Source organism: Oncorhynchus mykiss, chromosome 17 (assembly GCF_057628025.1).
Source record: "Oncorhynchus mykiss isolate SJ-2025 chromosome 17, ASM5762802v1, whole genome shotgun sequence".
NCBI lineage: Eukaryota > Metazoa > Chordata > Actinopteri > Salmoniformes > Salmonidae > Oncorhynchus > Oncorhynchus mykiss.
In genome coordinates, this window is record NC_143038.1 from 17,921,283 (window position 1) to 17,943,190 (window position 21,908).

General features: G+C 46.2%; 4 protein-coding genes across 4 annotated transcripts; all 4 read right to left on the reverse strand.

The window, feature by feature from the left end:
- Window positions 1-4,038: 4,038 nt before the first annotated feature.
- On the reverse strand, window positions 4,039-4,519 carry LOC118940444 (histone H3). The gene has a single exon (XM_036949928.2). It carries the CDS (start codon window positions 4,477-4,479, stop codon window positions 4,069-4,071), a length of 411 nt encoding a protein of 136 aa, XP_036805823.2. The 5' UTR covers window positions 4,480-4,519; the 3' UTR covers window positions 4,039-4,068.
- Window positions 4,520-6,167: 1,648 nt separating this feature from the next.
- On the reverse strand, window positions 6,168-6,797 carry LOC149975787 (histone H2A). The gene has a single exon (XM_090204966.1). It carries the CDS (start codon window positions 6,610-6,612, stop codon window positions 6,226-6,228), a length of 387 nt encoding a protein of 128 aa, XP_090061092.1. The 5' UTR covers window positions 6,613-6,797; the 3' UTR covers window positions 6,168-6,225.
- An 11,013-nt stretch (window positions 6,798-17,810) lies between these two features.
- Window positions 17,811-18,336, reverse strand: LOC149975788 (histone H2B). Its single transcript, XM_090204969.1, has one exon. The coding sequence runs from the start codon at window positions 18,237-18,239 to the stop codon at window positions 17,865-17,867; it is 375 nt and encodes a 124-aa protein (XP_090061095.1). The 5' UTR covers window positions 18,240-18,336; the 3' UTR covers window positions 17,811-17,864.
- A 39-nt stretch (window positions 18,337-18,375) lies between these two features.
- On the reverse strand, window positions 18,376-19,346 carry LOC149975789 (histone H4). The gene has a single exon (XM_090204970.1). The coding sequence runs from the start codon at window positions 19,227-19,229 to the stop codon at window positions 18,918-18,920; it is 312 nt and encodes a 103-aa protein (XP_090061096.1). The 5' UTR covers window positions 19,230-19,346; the 3' UTR covers window positions 18,376-18,917.
- Window positions 19,347-21,908: the final 2,562 nt, after the last annotated feature.

Here is a 21,908-nt window from a genome sequence, read left to right on the forward strand (position 1 = left end):
CGCAATCACAGCCATATAAGGAGAGAATGGAAAACAGAGCTTCAGAAATTCTGCTAATTCCTGGGTGATGCATCATCTTGGTTTCGCCTGTAGAATGAGTTCTGGGGCACTTACAGACAAAATCTTTGCAGATTCTGAAACTTCAGAGTGTTTTCTTTCCAAAACTGTCAAGAATAGGCATAGTCGAGCATCTTTTCGTGACAAAATATCGCGCTTAAAACGGGAACGTTTTTTATCCAAAAATGAAATAGCGCCCCTAGAGCTCTAAGAGGTTTTAAGGTTACGAAAAGGCTTAGGCTTACCCCAAATGCCACGTCCGTTCGTAGCTGTACTCCGTGTAGGCACAACAAGTCATCACACAGAGAGCACACTTGAAGCACAACTGCACTGCCTGGAAGGCCGCAACGGACTGAATTGGAATCCCTCAAACAGCACGCTAACTACATTCCGCTTTATGATGTCATAGTCAGCCCCTCGGAACACTGGTCCTCAACAATCTCAAACACCTTGGATACCCAAGCCAAACATTCTCGAATCACTCACATTCACAAATCAACCAGGGAGAAGAAGGCTGCCAGGAATTGAATGCTGAAAAGCTAACCTCCTTCACAGAGCAACATCATAGGACTGGGAGTTTGTGTTCAACAGCTTGCGTTCCCCTATTATCAAGGGCTTAGTTCCTCTATAGGCTACAGTGCAGATACTTCACATGAAGAGTACAACAACAAATAACAGAGGGCCTGTTACCACACCCTATAGGCTAGGAGTTGAACTTGGACCACAATGACATTGGTAGTAATTCGCCTGCAGCATAAATGACAGCTCCCTAACGGGGACATAAAGTGGAAATGGAAGTGCGACACATAGAGGAAAAGTCCTAATCCTAATCAAATAGACACATTTTTTTTATTTTACCTTTATTTAACCAGGTAGGCAAGTTGAGAACAAGTTCTCATTTACAATTGCGACCTGGCCAAGATAAAGCAAAGCACTTCGACACATACAACGACACAGACTTACACATGGAGTAAAACAAACATACAGTCAATAATACAGTATAAACAAGTCTATATACGATGTGAGCAAATGAGGTGAGATAAGGGAGGTAAAGGCAAAAAAAGGCCATGGTGGCAAAGTAAATACAATATAGCAAGTAAAACACCGGAATGGTACATTTGCAATGGAAGAAATGTGCAAAGTAGAAATAAAAATAATGGGGTGCAAAGGAGCAAAATAAATAAATTCATTAACTACAGTAGGGAAAGAGGTAGTTGTTTGGCCTAAATTATAGGTGGGCTATGTACAGGTGCAGTAATCTGTGAGCTGCTCTGACAGTTGGTGCTTAAAGCTAGTGAGGGAGATAAGTGTTTCCAGTTTCAGAGATTTTTGTAGTTCGTTCCAGTCATTGGCAGCAGAGAACTGGAAGGAGAGGCGGCCAAAGAAAGAATTGGTTTTGGGGGTGACTAGAGAGATATACATACACCTGTTTAGCAGATGTCGGAAATGCTTGTGTTACTAGCTCCAACAGCACAGTCAAGTCTAACAAGTAATATCTAACCATGTTCCAACATTCCACACAATACACCCAAATGCAATTGGAATACATCAATATATGGACGAGCAATGTCAAAAGTATTGTATTGTAAGGTATGTTAGTCTACGGACGGTAGACTAACATACCTTACAATACAATACTTTATATATCCACATGACATGAGCTATGCAAACCACCTCCACGTTAGGAATGTGCCCAGTGATATCTAACAAAAACACACACCTCCGTGGAACCCACATGGCAAGACAGGAAGGAAGACATGCAGGAGTGCTCATGAAGAAGACCGGAATCATCTCCAATCAAGTGAACAATGTCAAAGGAATAGGGCAAGTCATATAGATAGGGAGGCATTTCACCGCCACCCGCTGGACCACAAGTCATTTTGCCAACACTGGCTCATCATTCAAAGCCACATAGGGAGGGATCTTAACACCACCTGCTGGATCAGAAGTGCCACTCACAATGGCCACACAGACCATTTCTCCCTCAACCTGATGCAATTGTCACAACAAGTATTTGCTCAAAATCAAACATTAACTACAACAGATCATCAAATAGGCACTATTACTTCATTTGACTGCTCTTAAATCATATTCACTTAACCCTTTTCTTCACCTGCTGATTTTCTGCTGCTTTTGTCTCTTGCAGATTTGGACGTCATGTGAATCTATGTTTCTCAAGTATCAAAAGAGAGAAAATGAAAAACGGAATGCTACTTTTCTCTCTAGCCTAGTGCACTCTTTATCTGTAAGCTCCCCTACTGGTGTAGGTAGCTCCAAAAAAAGGTACAGATGCCATAGAACCTGATCTCGACGACCACATTTTACACCAATGCACCCCGACAATCGGTTGGTGGTCGGGAATCAAGTGGATGATTCTGGGACCAATTACAGGATAGGGGTGAGGGGTGTACTGAACTGTGCCTATAGCATGTCAAAAATCCCTCCAACGGGAAATAGGCCTTGGCAAATGGCCAGGGGCGCTGTCCTTTTCAGCACCACGGAGCTCCGCTATTACCTGTCTCATGAGTGAAGATGCAACAGCAGACAATTCCTGCTCTTTTGTCCTGCAATGACACACTTTAGCCGTGTCATTGCTGCATTTAACTGGCAGCCTGTATTTAGGGCCTTTACTTTGTCGTATCATTTGGTCAAGGGGTTTCGATTCCTCAGCAAATCTTCTTTGAAAAATGAACTAAATCCCACATCAGAAGTCGACTTCAAATCACGCCAAAGACACACGACTCTACTCAACCGGAGTCAATAGTATCAAATATTTTGCACTGTGAAGGTGTCATGTGCTGAGCCATTTAGTTCCTATGAAGCCTATTTACGAAGCCAATGCAGCAATCACCACGTACCTGCCTGCATTGGTGATTGCTATTCTGTAATTGGTCAACTACTAATAGGGCAATCATCCCGGCAGCTTCGTAACAGCTGTTTTGCAAGCCCTTGACGATTACATCTATTGATTCCTGCTGTCCTGATACCTTTTCTCTTAAGGGATCTCGGATCTAGTGTAAAGGACTATCAATGGGTATGGCATTGGAATATTCAATCGCACACTGAATTCATCCCACTAAATACATTCCTTTCATTTCTCCATTTATTCCACCATATCGAAACAACTTACCTATGCACGCACACAAACAAGCACAGAAGGGCGACTTAATAATATCACGTCTAATTTGGTGGCCTACAACATTTCCTGTACCTTCAACCAAAACGTTGGTAACATTTTTTTTCGACCACCTTTCACTTGCGCCGGACAGAGATATATCATTTTACTTTCAATAGCTTAGTCAGTCGCATGAATTATGGGGTGCACACAGCTAACGTTGTAATGATCGGATCAAAACATGGATTTTTGGGGCCATCGAGGAATGTCACATGGGCCAGAAACCATTGAATGGCCATTTTCACAAAGGAATAGACAGACTCTAGCATGTTACATTCCAAGAGCAATTGGAATCGAAAAAACACAACGTGCCCCACTTTGGGACCCGAGGACCGAGTTTGGGAAACGCTGGCCTGAAGATCAAATACCAATAGGGAGCCACTATGACGTGCTCACACGCTGACAGTACCCGCGTTTAACCACTAGATGGCCTCCGTGCTCCACGGTAAACTTTTCCCCTCTCATCAGCGGCACTGCAACATGGGACTTTCAAAGTCAGTTGTTCTTAGCTACATAGTGACCATTTTTGACACTTTTTGCCCTATATCATTACAGCTAGTGTATTTTTCCCCTCTTCTACTCTAGGCATACATCTAATCACATATAGAGAGCGTTATTGAAACGACTCAAGTCAGTTAAGAACCAACTCTTATTTACAATCACGGCCGGTGGTGATACAGCCTGGAATCGAACCATGGTCTGTAGTGACTCGAGAACAGGTTACATACACGGTGGGAAAGGGGCGTGTACAAATGGAACAATTGTGCCTTTTTGACTGATATATGGAGGTGGCTCTTAAAAGAGCCTTTGGGGGATTTTGGAGATCAGGTCATCGTTTATGCGCGCTCTCCGCGAATACGACGGGCCAGCTGGATGTCCTTGGGCATGATGGTCACCCTCTTGGCGTGGATGGCGCACAGGTTGGTGTCCTCGAACAGGCCGACCAGGTAAGCCTCGCTTGCCTCCTGCAGGGCCATCACTGCGGAACTCTGGAAGCGCAGGTCGGTCTTAAAGTCCTGGGCAATTTCTCGCACCAGGCGCTGGAAAGGCAGTTTGCGGATCAGCAGCTCAGTGGACTTCTGGTAACGACGGATCTCTCTAAGAGCCACGGTGCCGGGCCTGTAACGGTGAGGCTTCTTCACGCCGCCGGTGGCCGGGGCGCTCTTGCGCGCAGCCTTGGTGGCGAGCTGCTTCCTGGGTGCTTTGCCACCGGTGGATTTGCGAGCGGTTTGCTTGGTTCTGGCCATGGCGCTAGCTAGCTTCCTTCTTTCACAGTCGGAGTATAGCCTCAAAATGCCTATGTGAAGTTTATAAAGCCGGCAGCGGCGTCTGCTCATTGGTCACCATCTCCGCACCGCCCTGATTGGCCCGTTGCGGAGGCCTCCTCCGCCGCCCATTGGACGGGAAGCTCGGCCTCTCCGTGCCGCCCAAAAATGCAACCCCCACCCTCGCCGAGGCGCGCTTGGGTCTTTTGTTAGGGCCGCGAGCAACGTTACACTTTACGCGCAATAATGCTCTCATTCTAGCCTACTAGTTGTTATCCTTCATTTAGGCCTCATGTGGGCACTTGATACGGTGCCGTCCATATGTGTGTATCTAACACGCCAAATAAATCAAATCAAATTTTATTTGTCACATACACATGGTTAGCAGATGTTAATGCGAGTGTAGCGAAATGCTTGTGCTTCTAGTTCCGACAATGCAGTAATAACAAGTAATCTAACTAACAATTCCAAAACTACTGTCTTGTACACAGTGTAAGGGGATAAAGAATATGTACATGAGGATATATGAATGAGTGATGGTACAGAGCAGCATAGGCAAGATACAGTAGATGGTATCGGGTACAGTATGTACAAATGAGATGAGTATGTAAACAAAGTGGCATAGTATAGTATAAAGTGGCTAGTGATACATGTATTACATAAGGATACCGTCGATGATATAGAGTACAGTATATACGTATGCATATGAGATGAATAATGTAGGGTAAGTAACATTTATATAAGGTAGCATTGTTTAAAGTGGCTAGTGATATATTTACATCATTTCCCATCAATTCCCATTATTAAAGTGTCTGGAGTTGAGTCAGTGTCAGTGTGTTGGCAGCAGCCACTCAGTGTTAGTGGTGGCTGTTTAACAGTCTGATGGCCTTGAGATAGAAGCTGTTTTTCAGTCTCTCGGTCCCAGCTTTGATGCACCTGTACTGACCTCGCCTTCTGGATGATAGCGGGGTGAACAGGCAGTGGCTCGGGTGGTTGATGTCCTTGATGATCTTTATGGCCTTCCTGTGACATCGGGTGGTGTAGGTGTCCTGGAGGGCAGGTAGTTTGCCCCCGGTGATGCGTTGTGCAGACCTCACTACCCTCTGGAGAGCCTTACGGTTGAGGGCGGTGCAGTTGCCATACCAGGCGGTGATACAGCCCGCCAGGATGCTCTCGATTGTGCATCTGTAGAAGTTTGTGAGTGCTTTTGGTGACAAGCCGAATTTCTTCAGCCTCCTGAGGTTGAAGAGGCGCTGCTGCGCCTTCTTCACGATGCTGTCTGTGTGAGTGGACCAATTCAGTTTGTCTGTGATGTGTATGCCGAGGAACTTAAAACTTGCTACCCTCTCCACTACTGTTCCATCGATGTGGATAGGGGGGTGTTCCCTCTGCTGTTTCCTGAAGTCCACAATCATCTCCTTAGTTTTGTTGACGTTGAGTGTGAGGTTGTTTTCCTGACACCACACTCCGAGGGCCCTCACCTCCTCCCTGTAGGCCGTCTCATCGTTGTTGGTAATCAAGCCTACCACTGTTGTGTCGTCCGCAAACTTGATGATTGAGTTGGAGGCGTGCGTGGCCACGCAGTCGTGGGTGAACAGGGAGTACAGGACTACTATAATAATTGGCCAGGCATAGAAAGGACACTTTGCGCTTTTGTTGAGCTAGGTGGTTGGCTCTTAAAAGAGCCTTTGGGGGTTGAGTAGTCAAGTTGCAGCCGCACCAGCGATTTTACTTGGCTTTGACGGCCTTCTCAGTCTTCTTGGGGAGCAGCACTGCCTGGATGTTGGGCAGAACACCACCCTGAGCGATGGTCACGCCGCCAAGCAGTTTGTTCAGCTCCTCGTCATTACGGACTGCCAGCTGCAGGTGACGGGGGATGATACGAGTCTTCTTGTTGTCACGGGCAGCGTTTCCGGCCAACTCCAGGATCTCAGCAGTCAGGTACTCGAGCACTGCGGCCAGGTACACTGGTGCGCCAGCGCCCACACGCTCGGCGTAGTTGCCTTTACGCAGCAGCCTGTGCACACGGCCCACGGGGAACTGGAGCCCGGCACGGGATGAACGTGTCTTTGCCTTCGCCCTGGCCTTGCCTCCGGTTTTGCCTCTTCCGCTCATATTGGTAGCTTCAGTATGTCACAGAAAGTCTGAATGAGCCGCTGGCCACCTCGAGAGTCTTACTTATACCTCGCCACAAAAGCCATCGATTGGCCACCGGACCGGTGTGGCCTTATCCAATTGGAGTGAGGGAGGGACAGACAGACAGGCAGTCAGCCCTAAGCCCGCCCCCACCCACCCACCCACCCGCCTGCAGGCAGGCAGCAGAGTGACGAGGGCTAGGCTACTCTGTTTCCCTCCGACTTTTGTTACTTTTTCACGTTGGCGGGAGCGCCAAAGTGACAACTCAAATCACTGAAACATGTATCAATCAATTCGAGAGTGGCTCATAATACAAATGGCTGCTGTCCAACCCACTATAGTATGTATGCTTATTATTATCAGGATCAATGTGACATGCCAATTCTAACACATCACAACAATGTTGACTGGTGAGGGTGCTGCACTCTTGAGTGACAAATGTAAAGCCATTTAGCCACTCCAAAATGTGGTGCGTAAAAGTCATTCATTTCATTTCTTTTGCACCACGGGTAGGTAGGTGGAATGGAATGACATGCGCTTTTATGGAAAGAGGTGGGTGGTGTAAGGAAGTGCTATTTCTTATGCAGGTGACCAGCCTACTGCTATTACATTGCTATAACTGAGACAACGTATTTTCACTGTAAAACATGTTAGGTCCCATACAGGATAGCTCCCACACCCACACACACAGCACACACACATTACACACACTAACTGCCGAGGACACACAGATAAGACATACACCCACACATTGGGAGGAAGAGACAGCCTTGACTTGCAGAAACCAGCGCACACACCTAATCTCCTTTCTAGCCGAACATTGTGTGACTGAGGACAGCGCACACACCTAATCTCCTTTTTTAGCTGAACATTGTGTGACAAGGAACGGCACGACAAGACGCAGAGGGATGACGGACGGCCCAACAGGGCCAATCCAAGAAGACTACACCTCAGCCTGAACCAACCCGAAGACCCGATCTTTTAGAATCAACCTACTTTCTGTTCTGTATATGAGTCATTTGCAAACTGTTAGCGGGGCTTCTTTTCTGCTGGTTCCTTAAGAGCTGAATGAAATGGGCCCGTATACGTTGTACCAGATATCTTTACTCATAATTAAACTGTCACTTGTCATACAATTTACCACCTTGTCTGAATCGATCCTTGACCGGCTCGCCCTCCTACATATCCCATTATCAACAGAATCTTGGTAGCAGAGGATGGTTTACTAACGATCCAGTCCAGAGTGGTTGATGTGGGTGTGAGGGGGCGAGTTGGTGAAAGGACGGTTCCCGGAGGACAGGTGAAAACTTTAGGGGGAGGACAACAATTCTGCTCAACTCGGGAAACTGATCTCTGGTCGACCACAAAATAAGGTAAGCAAAACCGGTTAAATCGAACTTTGCATATTGTCGAATAGTCATACCAAATTACGATCAGTAGTACCGAGTGTGGGTAAGAATTTTTGTGTAAATTTAACATAAATAATTGACTTGAAATTGACAGTGAAGTAAACATATGTGGGAATTAGAATATCCCGATAGTCCGGCTTGTGTCCGGTCCGGTAGTGTCCGGTCAGGGATAAGTGATAGTAGATATAGAATATTCCGATAGTCCGGCTTGTGTCCGGTCCGGTAGTGTCCGGTCAGGGATAAGTGATAGTAGATATAGAATATTCCGATAGTCCGGCTAGTGACCGGTCCGGCAGACGGTAAGGTGGTCTATAATTGGGCAATAGATTTGTAACACCGACAGTCCGGCATTGTGTCCGGTCCGGCAGAGTCCGGTAAGGTGGTCTATAAAAAGTAAATACGTAGTGGACCGATAGTCCGGCTAGTGTGTCCGGTCTGGCAGCGCCCAGTCAGGTCCTTGAAATGAGAATGATGAAATAATATGTGAACAGTGAAATGATGTGATAAATGTAAAATTGTGAGACGTCGCAAAATATGTTGTGTTAATTCTATATGTATGTACGAATGTACGTGTCTCGACTGTAGTGTAAATGTAAGCGGAGTTTCACAAGGCCCTGTTATTATTTCCTAAATTCTAAAAGTATTAACCAAACATTAAACCATTATTGTTGAAAATTCTGAATATATGACGGAGAAGCTCTGAGTTAAGGCAGAGTACGAGTAATAGTGTCTCCTAGGAATACATCACTGGTGCGAGCCAGTGACGAGCTAAGTATATTCAGATAGTGTGCAAAATATTTCTAAAACTCAAAATGGCGACTCCGCAACCTCCCAAATTAAAATTCAATGATTTTCTAGACCAACGTATGCAAGATAGGTCAGGAGGAAAGGAACAGTGGAAGTCAATAAAGAAGGTTTGGGAAGAGTTGAAGTTGAAGTGGACACAGGCAGGTTATTTAATAGGGGGAACGCCAAATAGGGTCCAGCTTAGCACAATGGAAGGCGAGTTGCGTGAAGCATTACAGGAAGCTAAAGACAAGGAGGTAGAAAGAAACAAGAGCCGTTTATTTAAGAATCAAGGGACTAAACAGAGAGAAAGAGCAGAAGCGGAACTAAAAAAATAGGAACTTGGGCTATCGAGGAGACACGCAGAGTGCAACTGAATAAGAAACCAGAAATGATGGGGGTGGTTACTCCCACAGAGGGGGAAGATGAGCTGACGGACCTCCCTCAGGAGATGTCGCCAAATCCCTCTCTGCTGTTTGATGTAAGTTACTAAATTTAAACTATTATGATGTGTGAGATTGGAAAATAGTTGAGAAAGTAATATCTCTATTGGCAACTGCAATTTTATTATTGATCGACAATACTTAATGGTGCATTGTGTATGGGATGTACTAGCATGCCTGGCTGGTAGGTGGTAACAGAGAACACTTACTACAAGTATGAATGGTGGGTAACGGGTGACCACCAAAGCGTGAATGGATAGTCTGGGACTACATGTACGAGTGGTGGGTAACGAGTGACCACCAAAGTGCGAATGGAAAGCCATATGATGCGAATGTGATGTACTAGGCAGGGCCAAGTGTGAATGACGGATATTTGAATTGATTACTCGGACTTGAGACCGATTTAGCCTTTGGGAAAGGGTCTCTCTAAGGTCCTAACAAAGCATAGGTGTGTGTGTGAAGTACATCGGGTAGTAAAGTCGGCGCACTGACTACCAAGTTTGAGTGAGGCAGTTTTAGTAAAGGCATAGGTTGTTGACAGTATTGTAATGTACATACAATATCGTTGAATATAGAAAAGGTGTTGAAAACGCTGAAGTCCACTCTAGAATTGAATGAAGGCAGAGAGGGTAAGGAGTGGAAGAGACGGGGTGAGAAGCTGTACGGAGAATGGACAGAAGGCGGGGCCATTGTGTCTCCCACTGGTCTGCTTGCTGGGGTGCATGAAATACGCTTGATATTCAGTCGGGAACTAATATCGGTATGAATGAGGTCGGGGACCAAGCGAGTGTGGTACATTAGGTATTTCAGTTGGAGCTGGTACCGGTGAGAATGTTGAAAAAGTCGCAGGCTTGCTGATGAGAGTTATATCATAGAATATTGAGGGGGTGTGCATGACTGTTGGAAAAAGTGTTAAACTCTATTAACGTAAAATTCTGTGTGTAGATTTATATTATGAGGTTTGAACTATACTAATATTGTAGAATTACATAATCAACATCTGAACATACTTACGTTAAACATTAATTGAGCCACTGAATAATAGATAAGATATACACTAGGGACGGGGCGAAGGGTGTGTTCGATGTAAAACGGGAGTGATGTTCTAACCAAGTGCTGAGAAATAAGGTAGATTTATTTTGTTCTTTTAATTAATTTACACAAGTACTTCCCGGTTATTGATTTTGGTTTGATTGTTCAGATAACACCACTGAAATTAAACAGGAGGTTAAGGTATACTAACATTAGAATCTGTTTTCATTATGGGGAACAATGAAAGGCCCGCAGAGTGGATTGCAGGCTGATATTATTTTATGTTAAAGGGACAGTGCACGTTTATCACAATTGTGTGAGTTTATTGGCAGGGTATAAAGCATTTTGGGGAGACAATCCTTTAAAGACTGAATGAGTTACATGAAACATTGAGGAAATTTAAAACAAATTATTTGAAGGTATTATTATAATTATTAGGTTTTGTTTGTAGCAAACGTTTTGGGTTTAAGGGGATTTCCATGTTCCCAGAGACAAGATATCTTAAAGGGGTACACTCACATATGAAATATTATACGTTTTTATTTTCTGAGTCTTAATTAAATAGGTGAAATCTTTTGATAGAGGAATGTTGTTTAATATAGTAAGAAACACTTCTTTGAAGGGGTGGTATGACTTATGACCTCCATTGTAACCTTCCTTTGTGGTCTGATCAGCCTGATTGGAAAGCCATTTGGATGGAGAATCTAGGGTAATTTGTAATACTGATATTAAGGTAATTTAATACAAAAAGGCAGTGAAATTTACATTATAGTGTCAATATATTTTCTCTGATGAACGTGGTGTGAAAATTTAGCTAGGATAAGTTTTATTTATGGTAGACTCATGTTAAGTATTTGGGACATATTTTGAGCCAACAGGGCAGGGAAGAAATTGAGATATTTGTGTTTGGTTTTAACACCTGTATATAGGGGGTGCCATTTGAATATTTAATTTGTGGTCATGGGTAATACGTTTTTTTTTTTTAAATTTATTTTGTATTTTATTTTTTAAGGTAAATTAATTATAGTGGGGTTTAATTAACCTATATAAGGACTTTAGAAAGTGCCACCATAGACATGTTTTTCTAAAAAAAAATCCATGAGTTTAGATAAAGCCAAACAGTGAGACATTTAGTTCAAATTTGGAAACATGAGAAAACGAGCTACAGACAGATAAGGGGAAAAGGCAGACAGAAGAGCCCTCCCCTGCACTGTAGAGACCTTGAAGGTTGGAGAGCAGAGAGGAGAAGTTTTAAAAGGGAGCCAGGACGAGCAAAGATAACAGAATGTGTAGATAACAGTTACTGAGTGGAGACAAAAGGGAGAATTGGACATGTGGAAAATGAAAGGGGCGCTCCTACTTGATAATGTCAGAACAGAAGGATAATATACTAATCTTACCTAAGTCATTATTTAGAGTAGGTAAGGTTGTTACCTGGGCAGAGCCAGGTATCAAAAGGGGGATGGGTAAATTGTGGTCTAGGATAAGATGGGGCATATTGGATAAGAAACTAAAGATATAATCAGATAAAACATATGAGAAACTGTTTGTTAACCAAGCCTGTATGTCCAGGATTTTATGCATTACAGGTGAACTACAGGTGAAGTCACTCAATCCAGTCCCAGAGGCTTGTTGGGGGGACCATACAAGGACTCCTGGTGACAGCTAGCTGAAAGAGCTACCCGGATTCATATCGCACGGGGGAGGGTAGGACACACTGCCACTGTCGAACAATAAACAGTGTTCGAGAGGAGAACTGGAATTAACAGAATTCCGGGGGCCATCTCTCGAATGAAGTAACCCTCCCTGTCCTGTCACCCCTGTTTTTGTTCATAGAAGTGAAGATGTGTCTGGCTCTTGCTAGTGATGTGTTCTCTGGGAGAGGGTGGGGCTTTACAGGAGTGTCAGTGTACCTGTGTAATGGGGGAGGGTGTCCATATGGGGATTACATGATAACCAACTTGGGACAATTCTAGGATTGGAGAAGAGGGTATTCTTATAGCATAGGGGATCCCACAAAGGTGGATAGGTTTTCCATCATATGGGGAAAACCTGGGAGCACTGTTGAACTTTGTAAAGGTGATGAAATCCTACTAACCATCAAAACTATTAAGCTCTCTGATGCAGGCACTTACACCCTCGGACTACAAAGGACCGGGACAGACACGATGGGTGTGTTTTCTATTAGGGAGCTGCCAAAACCAGAGGTCCCAGACGAACCAGGGCCAGACACACTCCTCTACCACCCCTGGACCGAACCTGCCACCTACCACCACTGTGTAAAAAAAAATCCCATTCAGGTAATTAATGTTAGAGACTACACAGCTATTGATCAATTAGGCACTGAGACTGGTTTTGATGGTAGGGACAATTTGTGGCTGTCTTATATGAGGTACACAGCTAAAACCCTGAGAAGAAAGGACTGCACTATTTGTAGTCATGCTAGACTTGTTCTGGCTACACACCCATTTGCTATAGGAGAAGGAGAGGGGTGGTTGTGTATTCTGAGAGGTTTTTACCAGGTTCAGCCCAATTCAACCCTCTGTTCCTCTTTGAGCCTTGTGTTTCCTACAGTACCTCCTCATCGGGCCCCTTGGGGTGTTAAGGCATATGGGGGCAATTACAGTTGCATCACGGGTACAGGTAGTGGCATGGACTATGGGAGATTGCCTGAAGCTGATTGCAGCAGTAACATAACCATTTATGCCACTTGGCCAGTTACAGGCCTAAACCAAACTAGTGGTCTGGCTGATGTGTGGTGGATATGTGGACCCAAAAGAGTACTGAGACCCATTCTTAGAGGAGACTGGCAAGGTACGTGTGCTCTGACCAGTTTGATAATTCCACTGACCATTGTTGATGTTACTTCTGAACAGCTGTTGGGTTCTGTATCCAGGGGACCTGAAAACATTCCATCCCATGGGAGACATAGATGTAGTGCTCCATGGACAGAGGATGTAGTTGACATACACACTAACCTGTTGGGAGTGCCAGTGGGGGTTCCTCATGAGTTTCAGGCCTTGGGTAGGAATGATGGACTCTGGCACTTACTACCTATTATAGGTCCAGCCATAGTGGATGCTAGACAGACTGCATGGATCAGTTATATCTACTATAATCAACAGCGTTTTGTGAATTACCCCCGTGATGCACTCACTGGTCTGTCTGAACAGCTTGAGGCCACATCTAGGGTTGCCAGACAGTCTGCAAGATGTTCGGTGAACAATGTTGCACGTATATTCCTAATAACACCACTCCAGATGGTGGTATAGCTAAGGCCTTTAATGGGCTTGGTGCACTATCTGCTGAGATGAGGACCATGGCGGGGGTGGAGGAGTCTGGACTGTTCTTTTGGTTGGGAGCCTGGTTTGGTAAGTACACTGGTATGGTGGTTACTGGATTTCTGACCCTAATTCTTGTATTTTTATTATTGATGTGTTGTGCTGCTTGCATCATACCGTGTTTTAAGAAGTCTGTTACAGATGTGACTCTAACATGTTTAATCCCATTAATGACTATGGATAACCCCAGTTGTAATTGCTCTGCCTGGGATGCTGTCTATCCCATGACTAAACCTACTGCTAGGAAACCATTGTTTTCCAACAAGGTTGCCAGGGCACATTTCACCTGTGTCAAAATGACGGGAGGCGGTACTAATGTGGGACAGGTTCCTGGGAATTGGTGTCTGGATACAATCAACATTGTTGGGAGTTTCAGGCCAATATCCAGAGCAGATGTGGGGTGGTGGTGTGGCAACACTGTCCTGTTTGATAAATTACCCTCCAATACTACTGGAAGCTGTGCACTTGTTACTCTCCTTTTGCCTGTTTCTATCTACCCTACAGAGGCTGGAGACCTCATCCTTAGGGTCCAGAGGGTGAACCCTGAATATTGGAGGGGACGTTCCAGGCGTGCCACCACCCCATCTAGTGGTGATCCGACGTACATAGACGCCATTGGAGTCCCAAGGGGAGTTCCTGACGAGTACAAGTTGGTGGATCAGGTGGCAGCTGGGTTTGAGTCCTCCATTTGTTGGTGGTGCACTGTTAATAAAAATGTGGATAGAATACATTCCAGAATCGCATTGCAGTGGATATGCTACCGGCAGAGAAAGGTGGAGCTTGCACTATGTTTGGTGAACAGTGTTGTACTTTCATCCCTAATAACACAGCCTCCGATGGTAGCTTGACCGTAGCCCTAGAAGGTTTGAGGACTCTTAATGGTAAAATGAAATCTCATTCTGGGATTGATACCTCAATGTGGGACTCCTGGATGAGTGCCTTTGGTAAATATAAAACCCTGGTCTCCTCCATTTTGGTCTCCATTTCGGTGTTCGCGGCCATTTTGGTTCTCTGTGGATGCTGTTGCATTCCATGTATCCGTTCCCTTACCACTAGGGTTATCTCTAGAGCTATTGACCCTCCCCCCTTTCCCAGATGTTTCCTCTGCTTGCTAATGACCTGCCCGAATTTGAGGATGAGGTTGAGAGTGCCTACTAGGTTTTGTTTTTCTTTTCATGAAATGCTATGACTGCTGAAATAAGGGATAATGAGTGACACCCTAGTGGGTGTCAAAAAGGGGGGCTTAAATTTCACACCATTTTCTTTTGTTCTGTTTTTCAATGAGCTGTTGTTCTCTTTTGACATGAGGGTTGCAAGTTCCTAGGTGGCTGGTAGCCAATCTAGTACATAGTGGGATCGAATGGAGAACATGAAGGTATTTTAAACTTTGTAATTGTTAGCCTAGTTTATGTCACATCTCTTAGGAGATGTGAAGAGAGGGAATCACAAAACTTTTCCTTCTGGGAAAAGTTTTCTTTTTGTGTCTGGATCTAGTTAGGTTGTGTCACGTCTCTGGGGAGACGTGAAGAGAGGGATTTGTAAGGAAGTACTATTTCTTATGCAGGTGACCAGCCTACTGCTATTACATTGCTATAACTGAGACAACGTATTTTCACTGTAAAACATGTTAGGTCCCATACAGGATAGCTCCCACACCCACACACACAGCACACACACATTACACACACTAACTGCCGAGGACACACAGATAAGACATACACCCACACATTGGGAGGAAGAGACAGCCTTGACTTGCAGAAACCAGCGCACACACCTAATCTCCTTTCTAGCCGAACATTGTGTGACTGAGGACAGCGCACACACCTAATCTCCTTTTTTAGCTGAACATTGTGTGACAAGGAACGGCACGACAAGACTCAGAGGGATGACGGACGGCCCAACAGGGCCAATCCAAGAAGACTACACCTCAGCCTGAACCAACCCGAAGACCCGATCTTTTAGAATCAACCTACTTTCTGTTCTGTATATGAGTCATTTGCAAACTGTTAGCGGGGCTTCTTTTCTGCTGGTTCCTTAAGAGCTGAATGAAATGGGCCCGTATACGTTGTACCAGATATCTTTACTCATAATTAAACAGTCACTTGTCATACAATTTACCACCTTGTCTGAATCGATCCTTGACCGGCTCGCCCTCCTACATATCCCATTATCAACAGTGGCTCTTAAAAGAGCCTTTTGTGGTAACAACATGTGTCGAGTAGAAAGAACACTGTTTGTAATAGGTTTACTTCTTCTTGGGGGCTGCCTTCTTGGCCTTGGCCGCCTTGGGCTTGGCGGCTTTGGGCTTCGCTGCCTTGGTAGCCTTCTTGGGGCTCTTGGCCGCTTTCTTGGCCGCTGCGGCGGGCTTCTTCACCTTCTTTGGGCTCTTGGCGGCCTTTTTGGGTGTAGCGGGCTTCTTGGCCTTCTTGGGGGACTTCTTTGCGGCCACGGCCTTCTTGGCTGCTACCTTCTTGGGCTTCTTGGCGGCGGCGGGCTTCTTGGCGGCCACCTTCTTAGCTTTGGGGGCTGCGGCTTTCTTGGCGGGCTTCTTTGCCTCGACGGCCTTCTTGTTGAGCTTGAAGGAGCCGGAAGCACCGGTGCCCTTGGTCTGGACCAGGGTGCCCTTGGTGACGAGGCTCTTGACGGCGATCTTGACATGGGAGTTGTTCTTCTCCACGTCGTAGCCGCCTGCCGCCAGAGACTTCTTGAGCGCGGCCAGGGACACGCCGCTCCTCTCCTTGGAGGCGGACACCGCCTTGACGATGAGCTCGCCTACGCTGGGTCCCGCTTTCTTGGGCTTGGCTGCTGCCTTCTTCTTGGGTGCCTTGGCCGGCGCGGCGGCGGCGGGTGCTGGTGCGACTTCTGCCATGTCTGTCGTTCTGTCCGGTAAACACACACACTTACAACACGACGGTAGTCTGTGAGGAGGAGTACTTTGCTGTAGACGCTGCTCTGCGCTATTGAAGCTCCACACCGTGCAGGGGGCTGGCCTTAAACGCGACATGAGAACCATGTAGACTCAAGCCACCCAGCTCGGCTTCTCCGGGCTGGCCAAATGCTCTTTCACTTGTGTTTTCTGGTCGCCAATATCGGGCCAAAAGTCACCGACGGAGCCGTGTTTTTGGCCCAAAAGCGAACGGCCCAGCGAGCAGACTTGTGTCCGTTCAGAATAAAGTCATGTGGGCTGCAGAAGCCCCGTGCATTTTGCTGCGACTCGCTCAAAACCTCACTGTTCGACTGTCGGGTGGAGCGGTGCGCACTGCTTTTCCTGTGCTATTTGTCTTCTAAATGGCCTAAAAGTGCATCCGATTGCGAGCACCATTGATTGTGGAGTGAGCCGAGATGTCTGGCAAGGGAATCAAATGGTTTGGCGTCCCCTGATGTGCTCCTTGGTGTTTTAAAGGAGAGCTCTTTTGGGGACCTTAAAACACATGCACTTGTGAGGCCTGGCTGAGACTAGTTTCACGTTGTATTCGTCATGTGTCCAGGAGGCAAACGAAATAATACACTGTCCAACGACATGCTTACTTGCACTGTGTGTGTGTGTGATGTTTTATTAGCATGAGTTTATTAGTTGGATTTGGAGCCTGTGTGTTTTCTTGTGCTAGGTAGTCTCTCTCTCTGTCTGTGTGTCTCTTTCAAAAGCGCGTCAGAGAGAGAGAGAGAGAGAGAGAGATAGGCTTGTGGCCTTCTCGCAGTCCTTCCTCGCTTGACTCCGCAGCGTGACTCACTCGTGCCGGTCTTTGTGTCTGTGGGTCTTGGTGTCTGGCTGTGCGGCCGGCGCTATGGAGGCTGGCGCCCCATGTGCTTGTCCGCCCTGATATAGGCCTAGAGAGAGAGAGATTTGGAGCCTCTTCTTCTCTCTCCTCCTCCCTCTTGTACAGGTGTGTGTAAGGGATGTGAAACGGCTAGTTTCAATCGGTGACGTCACTTGCTCTGAGACTGTTGTTGATGATGTGTGCAGAGGGTCCCTGGTTCGGCCTAAAGTTATACTGTTACACAGGCTCCAGTCATCGGAGCACGAGTGGAATCCCACTCACTGTGTTATACTGCCATGCACACATTCCTACCCTGTTCATGTCAGCATCATTTATTCCCTCTCCCCCCTTTTTGACATGTCCTCCACACACACACACACATATGGATTTGCTTTTTTCACTGACAGGTTGGGTGGCTCTTAAAAGAGCCTTTGGGTTACTACAGCACTCCAAATGGGCTGTTTACTTGGAGCTGGTGTACTTGGTCACGGCCTTGGTGCCCTCGGACACTGCGTGCTTGGCCAGCTCTCCGGGGAGCAGCAGGCGCACTGCGGTCTGGATCTCCCTGGAGGTGATGGTGGAACGCTTGTTGTAGTGGGCCAGGCGAGACGACTCTCCGGCAATACGCTCGAAGATGTCGTTCACGAACGAGTTCATGATTCCCATGGCCTTGGAGGAGATGCCGGTATCGGGGTGGACCTGCTTCAGGACTTTGTACACGTAAATGGCGTAGCTCTCCTTCCTCGACTTTCGGCGTTTCTTGCCGCCTTTCCCTGCGGTCTTGGTGACGGCTTTCTTGGAGCCCTTCTTGGGCGCGGACTTTGCTGGCTCGGGCATGATGCTGATGTCTCGCTGCTTCTCACAAACGAATGAGGGGGTGGAGAGCCCTTTCCCTCTTATGAAGACGAAGCTAAGCTAATTCGCCGGCCGTGGACACACCCCTGCTTTCTCATAGGCGCCCCTGCCATTTGCCCAGTGGAGCTGAGCGCGCATAAGAGCCTTCCACTCAGAGGCTTGCTTCCCTAACAAAGACCATAGCCTATGCTCTGTCACTGGTGGGGAATGGTGTGTTTCCAAAAAAGTCCTACAATGGCCAGAAATAAGGCCCCCCTTTTTGGTACTTGGTGGGGATTTCCCAGCCGTGGTGCCTCAGTAATACGACTGTACGCAAAGCCTGCACTGAACATAGCCTCCTGTCACGAATACTCCCTCCCTGTCCACTCAAGAGTGGCTCATGGTTTAATACGACTGTACGCAAAGCCTGCACTGAACATAGCCTCCTGTCATGAACACTCCCTCCCTGTCCACTCAAGAGTGGCTCAAGGTTTAATACGACTGTACGCAAAGCCTGCACTGAACATAGCCTCCTGTCACGAATACTCCCTCCCTGTCCACTCAAGAGTGGCTCATGGTTTCCTACGATAATGGATTTGACCCTTTTGAAGCGGATGTGGGTGGCTCTTAAAAGAGCCTTTGGGTTCAAGTCGGGATGTTGACGTTCCGAGAAGAGTGCGTTTAACCGCCGAAACCGTACAGGGTGCGTCCCTGGCGTTTCAGAGCGTAGACCACGTCCATGGCCGTAACGGTCTTCCTCTTGGCGTGCTCGGTGTAGGTGACGGCGTCACGGATCACGTTCTCAAGGAACACCTTCAGGACACCGCGGGTCTCCTCGTAGATCAGCCCGGAGATACGCTTCACGCCGCCACGGCGAGCCAGACGGCGAATGGCGGGCTTGGTGATTCCCTGTATGTTATCGCGGAGAACCTTACGGTGACGCTTAGCGCCTCCTTTTCCGAGTCCCTTGCCGCCTTTACCTCTTCCAGACATCGTGTGTTCGCTAGCTGAGTTCAAGTGAATTAATGACGTAATTTTCGGTGCTCGGGTGCTCTTATTATCTGCGTTTGGTGGACCTGATTGAAGCCAGTGGCACAGAAAGCGCGCGCTTTTGCCTGGCCTCTGCTGCAAAGGGGAGGGCGTTCGTTCTAGGGAACTATGGAGGAAGAAGAAATCAAAGCTACTTGCATGCGCGGGAAACACACTCAAATACTGAGCTATGTTGAACACAAGGCCCAACTGTGATGTCCCACTCTTCACATTGATTGGTGTTGTTCTTCTTGTTGTTGTTGTTGTTGTTGCGCCTGATTCAACTCTTTCAATCAGCTGTGCCTCTCCAGGGCTTCAACAAAAATGCCTACTCTACCCCTGCCTGGAGTTGGGAAACACTGAACTAGTAGGATTCAACCCACTGCAGTTGCCAGTCACACCTAATAGAGATAGGCGTTAAAAACCTCAAATAGTGTCACAAGTACAAAGGAGAAACGAAGTGGCACAAACGGGAAACAAATACACAAGGAATGCCACAAATCCTAAGGGGTCCGTAATGTCACCTCAGCAGTCATGTAGCTCTTGAAGGCCATGTAATAACGTCATTCTTCTTTTTCTTCCCTAGACATGATCCAGGTGGCCATGGGACGGGTGGTGATACCTCTGCAAGCTGAAATGCAGTAAAACATTCCTCAGACACCCACCCAACACACACACAATAAAGGGATCATTTTCCTATGCGTACAGAGGTGATAGGGATGTGCAAATATTGTATGGTACTTTTTTCAAAAAACAATAACATAGCCTTATATTATGGAAATAGTGGTATGAGGTGGATCCTTTATAGGCCAGAGAGCCTCAGATGTTGCATTGAATGATCTCAACAGGTCATTTCAAAGGGGACAAATGAAGCCCAAGGGCACATACTGGCGATTGACCAATCGGTGCAGTTGATTCACATCTCAGATGTGACTAGGTATCATCTTACAACTTATTGTTGCCATAATTGTCTCTTACGTGTACTTAGTGGCTGCCGGCCCTCGGTTTAGTACATCGAGCAACAGAGGTTGCCTTTTAGGAGAACGACTGACAAGTGTTCAACTAGCTGGGATGCAGCTAGTGTCATCAAAGCACTTTGTCATAGCAAGTTAGAAGAAATAGGTTAAGGTTACGAAAAGGCTTAGGCTTACCCCAAATGCCACGTCCGTTCGTAGTTGTACTCCGTGTAGGCACAACAAGTCATCACACAGAGAGCACACTTGAAGCACAACTGCACTGCCTGGAAGGCCGCAACGGACTGAATTGGAATCCCTCAAACAGCACGCTAACTACATTCCGCTTTATGATGTCACAGTCAGCCCCTCGGAACACTGGTCCTCAACAATCTCAAACACCTTGGATACCCAAGCCAAACATTCTCGAATCACTCACATTCACAAATCAACCAGGGAGAAGAAGGCTGCCAGGAATTGAATGCTGAAAAGCTAACCTCCTTCACAGAGCAACATCATAGGACTGGGAGTTTGTGTTCAACAGCTTACGTTCCCCTATTATCAAGGGCTTAGTTCCTCTATAGGCTACAGTGCAGATACTTCACATGCAGAGTACAACAACAAATAACAGAGGGCCTGTTACCACACCCTATAGGCTAGGAGTTGAACTTGGACCACAATGACATTGGTAGTAATTAGCCTGCAGCATAAATGACAGCTCCCTAACGGGGACATAAAGTGGAAATGGAAGTGCGACACATAGAGGAAAAGTCCTAATCCTAATCAAATAGACACTTTTAAAAAATATATATTTTTTTTATTTCACCTTTATTTAACCAGGTAGGCCAGTTGAGAACAAGTTCTCATTTACAATTGCGACCTGGCCAAGATAAAGCAAAGCACTTCCACACATACAACGACACAGACTTACACATGGAGTAAAACAAACATACAGTCAATAATACAGTATAAACAAGTCTATATACGATGTGAGCAAATGAGGTGAGATAAGGGAGGTAAAGGCAAAAAAAGGCCATGTTGGCAAAGTAAATACAATATAGCAAGTAAAACACCGGAATGGTACATTTGCAATGGAAGAAATGTGCAAAGTAGAAATAAAAATAATGGGGTGCAAAGGAGCAAAATAAATAAATTCATTAAATACAGTAGGGAAAGAGGTAGTTGTTTGGCCTAAATTATAGGTGGGCTATGTACAGGTGCAGTAATCTGTGAGCTGCTCTGACAGTTGGTGCTTAAAGCTAGTGAGGGAGATAAGTGTTTCCAGTTTCAGAGATTTTTGTAGTTCGTTCCAGTCATTGGCAGCAGAGAACTGGAAGGAGAGGCGGCCAAAGAAAGAATTGGTTTTGGGGGTGACTAGAGAGATATACATACACCTGTTTAGCAGATGTCGGGAAATGCTTGTGTTACTAGCTCCAACAGCACAGTAAGATCTAACCATGTTCCAACATTCCACACAATACACCCAAATGCAATTGGAATACATCAATATATGGACGAGCAATGTCAGACCGTCCGTAGACTAACATACCTTACAATACAATACTTTATATATCCACATGACATGAGCTATGCAAACCACCTCCACGTTAGGAATGTGCCCAGTGATATCTAACAAAAACACACACCTCCGTGGAACCCACATGGCAAGACAGGAAGGAAGACATGCAGG